The 16,239-nt window shown below is 46.9% G+C and overlaps 1 protein-coding gene across 2 annotated transcripts in view; it reads left to right on the top strand.

The window, feature by feature from the left end:
* Positions 1 to 2,332: 2,332 nt before the first annotated feature.
* phf2 (PHD finger protein 2) overlaps positions 2,333 to 16,239 on the top strand; it is a 197,853-nt gene continuing 183,946 nt past the window's right edge. For both annotated transcript variants that reach the window (XM_072472519.1, XM_072472520.1), the window contains exon 1: positions 2,333 to 2,902. In XM_072472519.1, the coding sequence (XP_072328620.1) occupies positions 2,805 to 2,902 (98 nt within the window). In that variant the 5' untranslated portion in view covers positions 2,333 to 2,804. The remainder of the gene's footprint in view (positions 2,903 to 16,239) is intronic.

Here is a 16,239-nt window from a genome sequence, read left to right on the forward strand (position 1 = left end):
TTTCAGCATTTTCTAAGTTTACATCAGATTTCTAGTATTTTCAGTTTTATCTTTTTGTTAATTCAGTTGAATGTTCCTGATCAATTTTAAAAATTAATTCAAAGGATGTGGGAGTTGCTGGTTAGGACAGCATTTATTGCCTATCACTAATTGCCCTTGCGAACGGTGTGGTGGCAAAGTGGTCAGCACTGCTGCCTCACAGCGTCAGGGACCCGCATTCGATTCGGGCCTTGACTGTGTGGAGTTTGCACGTTCTCCCCATGTCTGCATGGGTTCCTCCAGTTGCTCCAGTTTCCTCCTACAGTCCAAAGATGTACATGTTAGGTGGATTAGTCATGCTAAATTGCCCCTTAGTCTCACAGCACCTATACTTTCTCAGGAAACTAAGGAAATTCGGCATGTCCACATTAACTCTTACCAACTTTTACAGATGCACCATACAAAGCATCCTATCTGGCTGCATCACAGCCTGGTATGGCAACTGCTCGGCTCAAGACCGCAAGAAACTTCAGAGAATCGTGAATATAGCCCAGTCCATCACACAAACCTGCCTCCCATCAATTGACTCCATATACACCTCCCGCTGCCTGGGGAAAGCGGGCAGCATAATCAAAGACCCCTCCCACCTGGCTTACTCACTCTTCCAACTTCTTCCATCGGGCAGGAGATACAAAAGTCTGAGAACATGCAAGAACAGACTCAAAAACAGCTTCTTCTCCGCTGATACCAGACTCCTAAACAACTCTCTTATGGACTGACTTCATTAACTCTGCACCCCTGTATGCTTCACCTGATGCCAGTGTTATATAGTTACATTGTGTACCTTTTGTTGCCCTATTATGTATTTTCTTTTATTTCCTTTTCTTTTCATGTACTTAATGATCTGTTTGAGCTGCTCGCAGAAAAATACTTTTCACTGTACCTTGGTACATGTGACAATAAACAAAATCCAAACAAAAAAATCCAAATGATCAATACGTGGGATTATGGGGATAGAGTGGGGGAGTGAGCCTAGGTAGAGTGCTCTTTGGGAGGATTGGTGCAGATTCGATGGGCTGCATGGCCTCCTTCTGCACTGCAGGAATTCGATGGACATGCTTCCTTGAACTGCTGCAGTCACTGTGGTGTAGGAACACCATCTGTAACATACCAAAAGTTAATTTTAAGTTAGTGCTTTATTAACACTTCAATTTTAGCATTGGTGTGGAATAATTTCATTTCAAACAATTGTTCCAAAGTAAATCCAGAGTCAGGCCTGATCTGACTCAAGAGTGAAGCAGAGGGGACAGCACGGTGGCGCAGTAGCACTGCAGTCTCACGGCGCCGAGATCCCAGGTTCGATCCCGGCTCTGGGTCACTCTCCGTGTGGAGTTTGCACATTCTTCCTGTGTTTGCGTGGGTTTTGCCCCCACAACCCAAAAAGATGTGCAAGGTAGGTGGATTAGACATGCTAAATTGCCCCTTAATTGGAAAATATGAATTGGGTACTCTAAATTTATATAAAAAAAGAGTGAAGCAGAGTAAAATTCTTAAGATAATTCTACTTTGCTGGGATGCTACATGGAGTGTAAATTGGGTATGATATTGAACCTGTTTAATAAAATGCCCACAGGTCATCTTTTAAATCTAGCAAAACTTAATTTAAATCTTTAAAAAGTAGACATTCATACCTTCCCAATTTTTAAATCATTTTATCTCCAACTATTGGGAAAAGCCTTGTGCACAAGAATCCCTACACTCTCTCACTGTTGAAAGGAATAGTTCTTCCACACTTCCAACCAGACAGGAGCTAGGTAATGTAAACATACATCTGTCTCAGTGAAAACGGAATACTGTTGAATAGTGCAAATGCGCCTATAAACTTACAACCATTTGTTCTTTAGAATAAATATATCCATTAATCAATTAAATCACTGTTGTGCTGAATACTGGTGTGACATAGAATTTTTACAAGTTTATGTATGTAATTAAAATAATATGTTATACCTCCATTTCCTGTGTTACAATTTAATATTGGGCTCAGTTGTATGTATCTAAATTACTGTTATTTATTTTTCCAGATATGATTTGTTCCAGAGTGTGGATATAGAATTCATCTTTAAAATGTATTTGCCCACACGGTATAACGTGGCAACGTTCAATGTTATTTTGAACATAACTAACTTTCAATTTTAACCCCCCCACATATGCACTTGACAATATCCCCTAGTAACATGCAGTTAAGTAACAGCTTTTCCGGAGAGGGGCAGGGATTGTGGGTGTTAGCGCGGATACAGTTCCACGTTCATGGATAACTTTTAAGGGGACGCTGTCCCCATTTCTCTCCCTTTGAAGTTGGACGGGGAGCTGCCCAGGCAGGCAGGCTGTTTGCTCCATTGCAGCCGAGGCTCGCTGGGCTGCTCAGTGTGGACGCCGCTGGCTACAAATAGCATTGAAGCTCGGAGAGCCGGCGAGTGTGCCTGACGTAATTTAGCAATGAAAGGATACAGTCTGCTCCGTACAGTATATAACTGTCAGGCAGCGGCAGAGGGGGAGCGCATTGTGCTCGGAGCCGCAGCTTAGAGACGATGTGAGCAACTTCAGGAGGAGGGGTGTGTGTGTGTGTGTGAGAGAGAGAGAGAGAGAGAGAGTGTGAGTGTGTTGGAGGAAGGAAGGAGAGAGCCGGTTGGGGAGGGAGGAAAAAAAAAAATCCCCAAACTATAAACGTGCACCCAACATCGCAGAGACACGGGAGGGGAAACATTTGCAAGGATTGTGGTGTGCGGGAAGAAGGCGGCTTGGCTCTCGCTCTGGCGCCAGCTAACATGGCGACTGTACCAGTCTACTGCATCTGTCGGTTACCTTACGACGTAACTCGATTTATGATTGAATGCGATGCGTGCAAGGACTGGTTTCACGGCAGGTAAAAGGCAGTTTTTCTTTTCTTGTTGTTATTGTTGCCCCCCCCCCCCCCCCGGTGTCGTTGCATTTTCAGTTGCCGGGCTTGTGTGTTGGCGGGAGGGGGACTCAGCCTATTGACTGTGGCGACAGTTTTACAAGAAGCGAGGCCTGAGGAAGAAGGCGGCTCTCCAGACGGTTTCCCCCCTCTGGGTGACAGAAGCTATTTGTCATTGTGTAAATATTCGCCTTTCTGAGCGGCTCCCCTCTTCCGCCAGTTGTTTGCAGGATATATATTTGTATATTTTTTTTGTTGTTGTTGGGTGGGTAGGGGGGGTGTTGGTGGCCGTTGCTAACGTTATTGTACTCCTGTCGTTTAAGGTGTTTCCCGTGTTTTGTTTGTGATCAGTGGTCCTTAAACCCCCCCGAAATGTTTGTTTTAAATATTCTGTGGGATATCTCTTCCCCCCCCCCCCCCCCCGTTGCCCGATGTGAAAAATGTTTTACAAGTGAAAAGACCCCCCCCCCCCCCCCCCCGGGCCTTCGATGATATTTTGGAGCAGCGTTTTTTAAACGATCTATCTCCCCAGCTCTGCCCCAGGGACGATTCCCGCTTTTGTTTTAAATAGATTTAAAAAAAAAATAAGCGGGGCCTAATGTGGCGGACATAAATATTGACATCTTACTTGGCGTTTTATTTATAGTATTTCCACGTGCGATTTCTGTGTTTCTTTTTGTTTCTTCAATAAAAGTGTCAGAAGGCCGACGTTTCTTGATTCCTCAAGTTTGCAAGCCCTTGTGTTTTTTTAAACAAAACGGATTTCGGTTTTAAAAGTGTCGTTAAATTTCAAATTAAATGCCTCCCCCCCCCCCCCCCCCCCGGCTTTCGAAAGCTTTAGTGTTTTTGTTGTGTGTGTGTGTGAAACGCTAGGGATCTCATTCCGTCTGCAGCTACACTGCACAAAGAAAAATCTAATTTGAGTTTGGTCTGGCGGTTTGTACAGTGAGAGTTGAAATGGTTCGTCTTTAACTACCTTGCAGAAACCCAGGTCACCAGCAAAGAAAGTTTTTAGAAGTTTTGGGCGCTCGTCACATTGCGTGAAATAGAGGTTACACGCACTATTTAAATACTTTTTGGTCATTTTAAAATATTATTTCGGCCTAAGTATTCTCTATTCCACCCCCCCCCCCCCATTAAAAAAACCTTTGGCCTAGTACTTGACATATTAAGCTACTGCAGCTTTTGGAGAAATGTCGATTCTTTGGCTATACATTTGAGTAATTTTTGGTGGGTACACGCTGTTGGATGCAGCGTGGAGACATGTCAGCTCACTGTAGGCTGAAATTGGGGTGGTTCTTCTCCTCCACTAGTCCCACAATGAGTTCACTGTCAGGCAATAAGGGCTTCACTGGCTGAAAGGCACCCAGAGGATTATTCGACCTGTGGCTCACTCTTGCAACACGGAGCAGCCTGTTATGAACCGCTTCAGGAAAGGCTTGGAAGCCTTCCTCACTGGAGAATGATTAGAGAATAACGATTAAAAATAATAATCAGCGTTCATTTTCTTCATACTATGTCACTGTTGGCTCGTACTCCCTTTAAGTTCAGTTAAAGATATCACCAGATGTATTACAGTATTTAAATTTTTGAAATCTGTGTGTAGACATTTTGGGGGCCAGGTTAAAGTAACGCAGAGTTTACCATTGGTAGTCAAAATATGATTGCTAATATTCAAAGGCAAGTATGTGCCACAAAGTGCAACCACAAGCTGTTTTATTCTTCTTCTATCATTTGGTGCATCTATATATTTGCAATTAACTGATATGTGAAGGTCAACAAGTCTTAAACTGGTTTATTCTGTAATATCCCTGACGACAGCTGAATCTAACTACTACTTTTAAGCAAGGTTGACTTAAATGAGTTATAAACCTGTAAGTAGCACTCCCAAAATTAAAGTTGCTTATTTTAGGTGCAAGAATTTGAAAATTTTTGAATACATTTTTTAAATTCACTAAAATAAGTCCACCTGACCTCTAATATGACTAGAAATGTTTCTGTATAATTTTTAAAAAGTTATTTTCTGTTATTTAAAACTGGATTATTCACAGGTGGTGAATTGACACTGATTTTTTTTGTGATTAAACGTGTTTTCAGCCATACGTATCAAACTGCACGTAAGTACCACTCGCAAGCATATCAAGCAATATTTTAAAAACCAAACCATTAAAAAAAATTAAATTTAAAAATGCTGCTCGAATGCACTGGTGCTGGATTTTGCACCTGGTATATGTAAATTAATTTGAGTGAATCCTTGAGAAAATAAAAATGACTTTTCAAAAGTGTGCCCATTTTACTGATAAGTGTCCAAAGCTCAAACTGTACCTCCCAAGTGTTTTTTGATTTCAGTGCAAATTATGTCTTGTCAATGAGCACTTCCTCTAAAAGCTATTATCTTTTACACTTTTTCATCTTATAGGATTACAATAAAACACCCTTCATACTCAACATTGAAGTTCAGAAGTGCTGGTCTTAACGACAAGTGTACTCATGTCATAGTATCTCCAACACTCCATTGTTATGCCAGTGAGACAATTTAAAAATGTGCTCTGTGTTTACAACCATCCTAATATGTGGAGATGCCGGCGTTGGACTGGGGTGAGCACAGTAAGAAGTCTTACAACACCAGGTTAAAGTCCAACAAGTTTGTTTCGATGTCACTAGCTTTCGGAGCGCTGCTCCTTCCTCAGGTGAATCATACCTCTTCATTCACCCGAGGAAGGAGCAGCGCTCCGAAAGCTAGTGACATCGAAACAAACCTGTTGGACTTTAACCTGGTGTTTTAAGACTTACTATCCTAATATGTGCAATAGACATTGGACAAAATGCAATGGAATGAATTCTAAAACATTTTCTTTTAATAATGCATAAGTATATTAAATATAAATAGGTAAATTGCTGTGGGTGATATAAAAAAAATGTAAAATACCAACAAGTGAAGATGGTATTCAGCACATACCACTGTGTAAACTCAATGTTATTATAATTCTGCAGCTCTTCCTTGAGGCTTTTCCCTACCTGGTTGATGCTTTGTAGGGGCGGGATTTACCAGCTGTTCGTGCCGGCGGGAAATTCCGGTCCCATGCCAGTGCACGGGTTTCTCAGTGACAAAGAGTGCTGTCACTGGGAAATCCCGTTAACAGCGGCGGGTCGGTAGATCCGCTGGTGGACCACCTCTGCCTCCAAAAAACGTACGGTGGGTTGGTCGGTAAATCCCGCCGTTGAAAGCTGAAGGAAGAAATATTTTTTGTTAAGTGTATTCATCTCACTCATCTCATCAATCCACATCCAACATCTCGCTTTGAAGACTCTGCCCACATTTTACCAGCTGTGACAAATTGCACCACCTCAGCTGAAAAAGTCCACAGCCTTCTAGAAGAAAAATTTGATTCTCCCCATCTCCAAATGTTAACGGATCAGTTAAAAAAATTCCAGCATCCGGATCTTTGCCAAACTATCAGTTCTTCCTTTGACCATATCCTACTTATGTACAAAGTTTTGTGGATATCTGTCCATTTGATTTTGAGATGTATCGTTAACAGACGAACAAACAAAAGCAATGAAAACATTACAGTAACATAGGTGATACTGTTGGAAACTGTGGATGTTTTGTTATGGAAGAGGCTATTCGCATGCCTGGAACAAATCTTTGCTACAGAAATCCAAAACTAATTCTATTAGCCTGGTCCCTTCCAGTAGGCCTATATTATTGTCAGCTTTAGATATTTATTCATTTTGTCTATAAAGATGAACTTATATCTGCCTCAACTACACCCTGTGCAAAGCATTTAATTTTTCAACAAATTGTGTAAATAAATTCCTCTTTTTACTCTGAAGTTTTAAATTAATGGCACCCTCAACATTGACTTCAGAGGAAATAGTGTTTCTCTGTTTATCCTATCAAAATCGTTCATAATTCAAAAATGTCTGCTCTAAAGGGAGGAGGGATCATGTGATGTGAGCTCTGGATCTGTTTGTCTTTAATCCATCATTTCATCCTGTGCACATTTCATACTTGCTTTTTCTTTGGCAACATGACTTTTGCTATGTCCTTGGAAGTTCCTGATTGGTCATTTTGTGAGAAAGAGCAGAGATGAAATGCTAACAGCCTCGTTTATTCGTGGCGGTCGGAGTGGGCTGGGGTGAGGCACAGCTAGTAGTGGCGCAGTTACTGCTGAGCGGGCTCTTGTCTTGGCGGTGCTGTGTACATTGGATGATGGCTGCCATTGAAGATATTATCTTGTCTGAGAATTTCGGCTCTGCAGTGCAGGTCGTTAGAGTTCACTTCGAGGGACTGCTGGGTACATTTAGAAGAGTGGTGGAGGTGCATGAGAGGATTCTTGCACTGTCCATGGTTTGTGTTGTCAAAAGCCTGCTGCATGGTGTGTTTATTCTGACAGATTTGGGAGATCGGGGCTGGGTGGGTGTCCCCCTGTGCCCGGTCCCTGGTGATGGATGGGAGATGAGTTCCCAAGAGTTTGAGAGTTAGCTGCCACACTTTTGTAATCTTGATTTGGAGACTGGGTGCATCAGATTCGATGGAGCACAGTGTATTCTGTCTTTGAGGCCACGGGTGGTAAGGCTCACTGGCCTAATATCGTCCTATTCTTGATGCTCATTGTGGGGGTTGAAGGTGGTCCAGCGGGTTGAGTCATTTCCCTTGGCCAGGGACTAGGCTGTGAACTACCTGGGCATTGGAGAGACGGCATGGTAGAAGGAGTGGTGTCTTGTGCACTGTAACTTCTATGATTATTGTGCTTCAATCGTTGGAATCCTTGAGAGATCCTGAAGAGCACTCACTGATTCTGCCTTATCCTTTTACTTCTCGTGTGACATAGAAGATGTCTTTATCCTGCAATTTACCCTGTGGTTCATCGATTAAAAAAAATATATATATATTTTATTCAAATTTTTTGGCCAAACAGAACAATACAAAGTTTTTCCTTTTTAACAACAATAAAGCAATATAAATAAAGTGGCCAGTTTTTAACAAATAAATAAATAATATATAAACAAAAATTCTAAATGGCAACTGCCTTATCACATCCCTGAGAACCCGCCCGGGTCGTCCCCCCCCCCCCCCCCCCCCCCCGTTGCTGCTGTTGCCTTCCCATTCCCTCTATCGTTCTGCGAGGTAGTCAATGAACGGTTGCCGCCGCCTGGTGAACCCTTGAGCCGAACCCTTTAATGCAAACTTTATCCGTTCTAGCTTTATGAACCCTACCATGTCATTTATCCAGGTCTTCACGCCCGGGGGTTTGGCTTCCTTCCACATAAGCAATATCCTACGCCGGGCTACTAGGGACGCAAAGGCCAAAACATCAGCCTCTTTTGCCTCCTGCACTCCCGGCTCTTCTGCAACCCCGAATATAGCTAACCCCCAGCTTGGCTCGACCCGGACCCCCACCACCTTCGAAAGCACCTTCGCCACCCCCACCCAGAACCCCTGTAGTGTCGGACATGACCAGAACATGTGGGTGTGGTTCGCTGGGCTTCTCGAGCATCTCCCACACCTATGCTCTACCCCCAAAAATTTACTGAGCCATGCTCCAGTCATATGCGCCCTGTGTAGAACCTTGAATTGTATCAGGCTTAGCCTGGCACACGAGGACGACGAGTTTACCCTACGTAGGGCATCAGCCCACAGCCCCATCTCAATCTCTTCCCCCAGCTCTTCCCATTTCCCTTTCTGCTCATCTACCATGATCTCCCCCTCGTCCCTCATTTCCCTGTATATATCCGACACCCTACCATCCCCCACCCATGTCTCTGAGATCACTCTATCCTGCACCTCCTGCGTCGGGAGCTGCGGGAATTCCCTCACCTGTTGCCTCGCAAAAGCCCTCAGTTGCATATACCGAAATGCATTCCCTTGGGGCAACCCATATTTTTCCGTCAGCGCTCCCAGACTCGCAAACGTCCCATCTACGAACAGATCTCTCAGTTGTACTACCCCAGCTCTTTGCCATGCTCCAAATCCCCCATCCATTCTCCCCGGAACAAACCTATGGTTATTTCTTATCGGGGACCGCACCGAGGCTCCCGTCCTTCCCCTATGCCGTCTCCACTGCCCCCAAATTTTTAATGTTGCCACCACCACTGGGCTTGTGGTGTATTTCTTCGGGGAGAACGGCAACGGCGCCGTCACCATTGCTTGTAGGCTGGTCCCCTTGCAGGACACCATCTCCAATCTCTTCCACGCCGCTCCCTCCCCTTCTCCCATCCACTTACACACCATTGTGATATTGGCGGCCCAGTAATAATCACTTAGGCTCGGTAGTGCCAGCCCCCCCCCCCCCCTATCCCTACTACTCTGCAAGAACCCCTTCCTCACTCTCGGGGTCTTCCCGGCCCACACAAAACTCATAACACCTTTCTCAATTCTCTTGAAAAAAGCCTTCGTGACCATCACCGGGAGGCACTGAAACACAAAGAGGAATCTCGGGAGGACTACCATTTTAACCGCCTGCACCCTTCCTGCCAGTGACGGGGACACCATGTCCCATCTCTTGAAATCCTCCTCCATCTGTTCCACCAATCGTGTTAAATTAAGCCGGTGTAAGGTTCCCCAATTCCTGGCTATCTGAATCCCTAAGTACCGGAAATCTCTTGTTACCTTCCTCAGCGGTAAATCATCTATTCCCCTGCTCTGCTCCCCCGGATGCACCACAAACAACTCACTTTTCCCCATGTTCAATTTGTTTACCGAAAAATCCCCAAACTCCCTAAGTATCCGCATTATCTCTGGCATCCCCTCCACCGGGTCCGCAACATACAGCAATAAATCATCTGCATACAAAGATACCCGGTGTTCTTCTCCCCTAAGCACTCCCCTCCACTTCCTGGAACACCTCAGTGCTATGGCCAGGGGCTCAATCGCCAATGCAAACAGTAACGGAGACAGGGGACACCCCTGCCTCCTCCCTCTATGAAGACGGAAGTAATCAGACCTCTGTCTATTCATGACCACACTCGCCACCGGGGCCCTATACAGCAGCTGTACCCATCCGATATACCCTTCTCCAAAACCAAATCTCCTCAGCACCTCCCACAGATAATCCCACTCCACTCTGTCGAATGCTTTCTCGGCATCCATCGCCACCACTATCTCCGCCTCCCCATCATCATTACCCCTAGCAACCTCCGTATGTTCGTGTTCAGCTGTCTCCCCTTCACGAACCCGGTTTGGTCCTCATGGACCACCCCCGGGACACAGTCCTCTATCCTCGTCGCCATCACCTTGGCCAGAATCTTAGCATCTACATTTAAAAGGGAAATGGGCCTGTAGGACCCGCATTGCAGCGGGTCTTTTTCCTTCTTTAAAAGGAGCGATATCGTTGCCTCCGACATAGTCGGGGGCCAGCAAGTCCATATACTTCCTATAAAATTCCACCGGGAATCCGTCTGATCCCGGGGCCTTCCCCGCCTGCATGCTCCCAATCCCTTTCACTACCTCCTCCATCTCAATCTGTGCTCCCAGTCCCGCCCTCTCCTGCTCCTCCACTTTAGGGAATTCCAACTGATCCAAGAAACACATCATCCTCCTTCCCTTCCGGGGGCTGAGCTTTATATAACCTTACAGAAAATGCCTTGAACACCCCATTCACTCTCTCCGCTCCCCGTTCCATCTCTCCCTCCTCATCTCTCACCCCCCCTATCTCCCTCGCTGCTCCCCTCTTCCTCAGTTGGTGGGCCAGTAACCGACTCGCCTTCTCTCCATATTCATACTGTCCACCCTGTGCCCTCCTCCAATGTGCCTCTGCATTACCCGTGGTCAACAGGTCAAATTCTACGTGTAGCCTTTGTCTTTCCCTGTACAGTCCCTCCTCCGGTGCCTCCGCATATTGCCTGTCCACCCTCAAAAGTTCTTTCAGCAACCGCTCCCTTTCCTTACCCTCCTGCTTTCCTTTATGTGCCCTGATGGATATCAGTTCCCCTCTAACCACTGCCTTCAACGCCTCCCAGACCACTCCCACCTGAACCTCCCCATTGTCATTAAGCTCCAAGTACCTTTCAATGCACCCCCTCACCCTTAAACATACCCCCTCATCCGCCAATAATCCCATATCCGTTCTCCAGAGTTGGTGCTGTTCTTTTCCCTCTCCTACCTCCAGGTCCACCCAATGTGGAGCGTGGTCCGAGATAGCTATGGCCGTATATTCCGTCCCTGTCACCTTCGGAATCAGTGCCCTTCCCAAAACAAAAAAGTCTATCCGTGAGTATACTTTGTGGACATAGGAGAAAAACGAGAACTCCTTACTCCTAGGCCTGCTAAATCTCCAGGGGTCTACTCCTCCCATCCGCTCCATGAAGTCCTTGAGGACCCTAGCCGCTGCCGGCCTCCTCCCGGTCCTGGACCTTGATCTGTCCAGCCCTGGGTCCAGCACCGTATTAAAGTCTCCCCCCATTACCAACTTTCCCGCCTCCAGGTCCGGGATACGTCCCAACATACGCCTCATAAAATTTGCATCATCCCAGTTCGGGGCATATACGTTCACTAGAACCACCGCCTCCCCTTGCAATCTGCCACTCACCATCATGTATCTACCCCCACTATCCGCCACTATGGTCTTTGCCTCAAACAGTACCCGTTTCCCCACTAAAATAGCCACCCCCCTGTTCTTCGCATCTAAACCCGAATGAAACACCTGCCCCACCCATCCTTTACGTAGTCTGACCTGGTCTGTCAGTTTCAGATGCGTCTCCTGCAACATAACCACATCGGCCTTTAATTTCTTTAGGTGTGCGAGTACCCGTGCCCTTTTAATCGGCCCGTTCAGCCCTCTCACGTTCCACGTGATCAGCCGGGTTGGGGGGCTCTTTACCCCCCACCCCCCCTTGTCGACTAGCCATCCCCTTTTTTAACCCAGCTCCTCACCCGGTTCCCACGTACCCGTATATCCCCCCGACGGCGCCCCATACCAGCTCCCCCTTCTCCCCAGCAGCAGCAACCCAGTTAACCCACCTCCCCCCTCCGCTAGATCCCTTTCTAGCGTAGTTGCACCCCCCATGTTGCTCCCAGAAGTCAGCAAACTCTGGCTGACCTCGGCTTCCCCCCTTGTCCTCGGCCCCCACTGTGCGAGGCCCCCTCCTTCCTGCGCCCCTGTTCCCGCCATATTTACCATAGCGTGGGAACAAAGCCCGCATTTCCCACTTGGCCCCGCCCCTAATGACCGGCGCCCACAGATCCTCATCCCCCCCCCTCCCCCACAACATGGGGAAGAGAGAAAAGTTACAGGGTCGCAAGATTAACAACTTGAAAAATCATCCCCTCTCCCTTTTTCCTCCCCCTCACCCACATAATCACCCCACCACTTTTTCCCAAACGTTCTTTTTCTCGTCCGCCTATTCCAGCTTCTCGTCCACAATAAATGTCCACCCTCTTCTGCCGTCTCAAAGTAGTGGTGCTTTCCTTGGTGTGTGACCCACAGTCTTGCCGGCTGCAACATTCCGAATTTGACCTTTTTGTGAAGCACCACCTTAGCCCGATTAAAACTTGCCCTCCTTCTCGCCACCTCCGCACTCCAATCCTGGTATACGCGGATCACCGCGTTCTCCCACCTACTGCTCCGAGTTTTCTTCGCCCATCTGAGGACCATCTCTCTGTCATTATAGCGGAGAAACCTCACCACTATAGCTCGAGGTATTTCTCCAGCCCTCGGTCTTCGCGCCATAACTCGATAAGCTCCCTCCACCTCAAGGGCCCGCCGGGGCCTCCGATCCCATTAGCGAGTGAAGCATCGTGCTCACATATGCCCCGACGTCCGCCCCTTCTGCGCCTTCAGGAAGACCCAGAACCCTTAAATTCTTCCTCCTCGAATTATTCTCCAGCACCTCCAGCCTTTCCGCACACCTTTTGTGCTGTGCCTCGTGCATCTCTGTCTTCACCACCAGGCCCGGTATTTCGTCTTCATTTTCAGCAGCCTTTGCCTTCATGACCCGAAGCTCCTGCTCCTGGGTCTTTTGCTCCTCCTTTAGCCCTTCAATCGCCTGTAATATCGGGGCCAGCAGCTCCTTCTTCATCTCCTTTTTCAGTTCTTCCACACAGCGCCGCAGGAACTCTTGTTGGTCCGGGCCCCATACCAAACGGCCACCTTCCGACGCCATCTTGCTTTGAGCTTGCCTTCCTTGCCGCTGCTCTAGAGGATCCTCCGCAATCCGGCCGCTTTCCTCTCCTTTTTCCATACTTGTCCGGGGGCATTCCAGTCTGGTTTACCGCACTGTTTTTAGCCGTTAAAATTGCTGCTGGGGCTCCTATTAAGAGCCCAAAAGTCCGTTCCACTGGGAGCTGCTGAAACGTGCGACTCAGCTGGTCATCGCCGCACCCGGAAGTCCTGTGGTTCATCGATAATCCTGAACGTTACTCTTGTTGATCATGTTGACTTTTTATTGTTTTTTTCCTGTAGGGTGTATGAAATGTGAGCATGATGGCTGTGCCGTTGATTTTCCTGTTCTAGCAAAATCATTTTGTCAGTTATGGGAAGTGTGATTTGTGAACAGTTTTACTCCTTTGTGGTTTTTGTGCCTTATTAACCTTGCGGTTGGGGAAATTGGTGTTTTTTGTCACCCCCGGTCTCATTTGTGAAGAGGATGAGTGGAGCTGGGGCGAAGTGAAGGGTGGGTGGATATGGTTGGTAGGGTTAGTTCAGTCCTCATTGAGATTGCGGATACCCCTCCCCTTCCAGTTAGAGCTAATCCATTTCTGGTTTGCCTTTTCGATTACGTTATCCTATCCAGCTGTATTACTGCTTGGTATGGCAACTGCTCGGCCCAAGACCGCAAGAAATTACAGAGTGTGGTGAACTCAGCCCAACGCATCACACAAGTTTGCCATCCTCCCATTGAGTCTGAATAGACCTCCTGCTGCCTCAGAAAGGCAGAAAGCATTATCAGAGACCCCGCCCACTCAGGCTTTGCCTTCTTCCAGACCCTTCCCTCCCATCCAGGCTTTGCCTTCTTCCAGACCCTTCCATTCGGCAGAAGATACAAAGTCTGAAGAACCGCGCATCCAGACATAGGTACAGCTTCTTCCCGACAGTTGCTAGACTCCTCAACGACTCCCCCTTGGACTGATCTATTCACGACACCTTATGCTGCTCTTGTTTGACCTTGTTCTGCACTGGAACCAATCACTATTTGTTGATGCACCACTGTCAATGTACTGTGTCGATTATTCTTTTGTCTACTATGTACGTACTGTGTACATTTCCTTGACCGCAGAAAAATACTTTTCACCGTACTTCAGTACATGTGACAATAAATATCAATCAATCAATTTGAATTAAGAATATGTGTTTTTATTTTTCTTTGGCCTGGGCAGAGTTTGTATCCTCCTTGAGGTAAAGTTTTTCTTTCCTCTGTTTGGGTCTCTCTTCATGTTCCTCTCCTGAGCTGTTATGGTGGTTGGGTGTTGAAGAGGGAAGTTGCTCTGGATATGCTTTCTGCGAAGGTGGTCTCTTTTGAGATAGGGTGGGTGTCCCCTCTTTTCGGGTACTTTTCTCCTTTTACTCTTTGTCCGGGTGAGCATAGTGTTGGTTCTTGTCCTGATCTGGTCCGGGGGTTTGGAGGGGGGGCGGGGGGCGGGTCTACTTTTGTGCTCGGGAGGAGGGAATCGTTGGGTGCCCTGACGGGTGTCCTTCTCGGATGGGAGCCTCTCCTTGGCCGGGACTGGAATAATCATCCTCTTGTGGCGTGTTCCCCTGGATGGGGTAAGAAAAGTTCAAGCTCGATGGGGATGCATGTTTCTTGAGTGTGATTGAGGCCCTGGGGGTATAGCTTCTTGTGTGCTGGGCTTGGCCGGGCCTGGTGCTGTGACTGTTATCCTGTTGCCATTAGGGGCTTGAGTGTTGTGGGGACTTCCTGGGAGACTAGGGGTGGAGGGGGAAATTCTCCTCTCTCTCTCTCTCTCTCTCTCTCTCTCGCTGTCTCTCTCACTCTTTTCTACCTTGGAAGGCTTGACCACAGTCTGACCATGTTGTTGTTGCCAGTCCTCTCTTCACCTGCTCTCTTCATAATTGTTAGGAATGATTTTGGTTTTGACTTGGGCCTGTTTTTGGGTTTAAATAAATAATCTTTATTATTATCACAAGTAGGCTTACATTAATACTGCAATGAAATTACTGTGAAAATCCCCTAGTCGGCAGCATGGTAGCACAAGTGGCTAGCACAGAGTCAGGGTCTCGGGTTCGATTCCCCGCTGGGTCACTGTCTGCGGAGACTGCACGTTCTCCCTGTGTCTGCGTGGGTTTCCTCTGGGTGCTCCGGTTTCCTCCCACAGACGTGAAGGTTAGGTAGATTGGCCATGCTAAATTGCCCTTCGTGTCCAAAAAAAAAAGATTAGGAGGGGTTATTGAGTTACGGGGATAGGGTGGAGGTGAAGGCTTAAGTGGGTCGGTGCAGACTCGATGGGCCGAATGGCCTCCTTCTGCACTGTATGTTATATGTTCTAGTCGCCACACTATGGCGCCTGCTTGGGTACACTGAGGGAGAATTCAGAATGTCCAATTCACCGAACAGCATGTCTTTCGGGACCTGTGGGAGGAAACCGGAGCACCCGGAGGAAACCCACACAGACATGGGGAGAACATGCAGACAGTGACCCAAGCGGGAATCGAACCTGGGATCCTGGTGCTGTGAAGTAACAGTGCTAACCACTGCTACAGTGTTGCCTGGGTTTAGTTGCGTTGTGTAGAATGTATGTAACTCCCTTTAGATCTGGGGTTTCAGTGGACTTTGTTTTTGCAAGGGTGGGTATGCTGAATCCCCTCCTGCATGGGTTAGATTGTCTGGAATACGGTAAGAGAAGGCTGCGATGGGTCATTGGTGCCTTCGGCGCTGCTAGAGTTGAGGGGGATGTATGTTGGTGCGAGTCCAATCATAGCGGGAAGTGTATCCTGATTTCTTGTGATGATTGTGGGGTTGTGCGGAGTGGTAGGGTGTGTCATTTTTGTCGTGTGTTCATGATCGTATCCTGTTTCTCTCTCGGTCTCTGGCGGGGCGATATGAGAATTTGGCTCTGTCTAATGATTGTGTTCAGCCAGTTGTGATGACGTTCTGTTCCATTCTGTGCTCATGTTAAGTCGTTTCTGTTTTTTTCCCCCTTGCCTCTGGTGATGTATTATTTTGTAACTTTATTTTATAAAATGTGAAATCTCAATAAACATTTTTAAAAAAACTCCACTTAATTTTCCAGAGAAAATTATTTTAATAATTCCTTATAACTACCTTCCCACCCTTGGTATCATGCTGACAAATAGATGCTCTAAATTCTTTAAGGCATTCATACCTTTCCAAATAGGTGCCAA

The sequence above is a fragment of the Scyliorhinus torazame genome, chromosome 13, assembly GCF_047496885.1.
Source record: "Scyliorhinus torazame isolate Kashiwa2021f chromosome 13, sScyTor2.1, whole genome shotgun sequence".
NCBI classification, from domain to species: domain Eukaryota; kingdom Metazoa; phylum Chordata; class Chondrichthyes; order Carcharhiniformes; family Scyliorhinidae; genus Scyliorhinus; species Scyliorhinus torazame.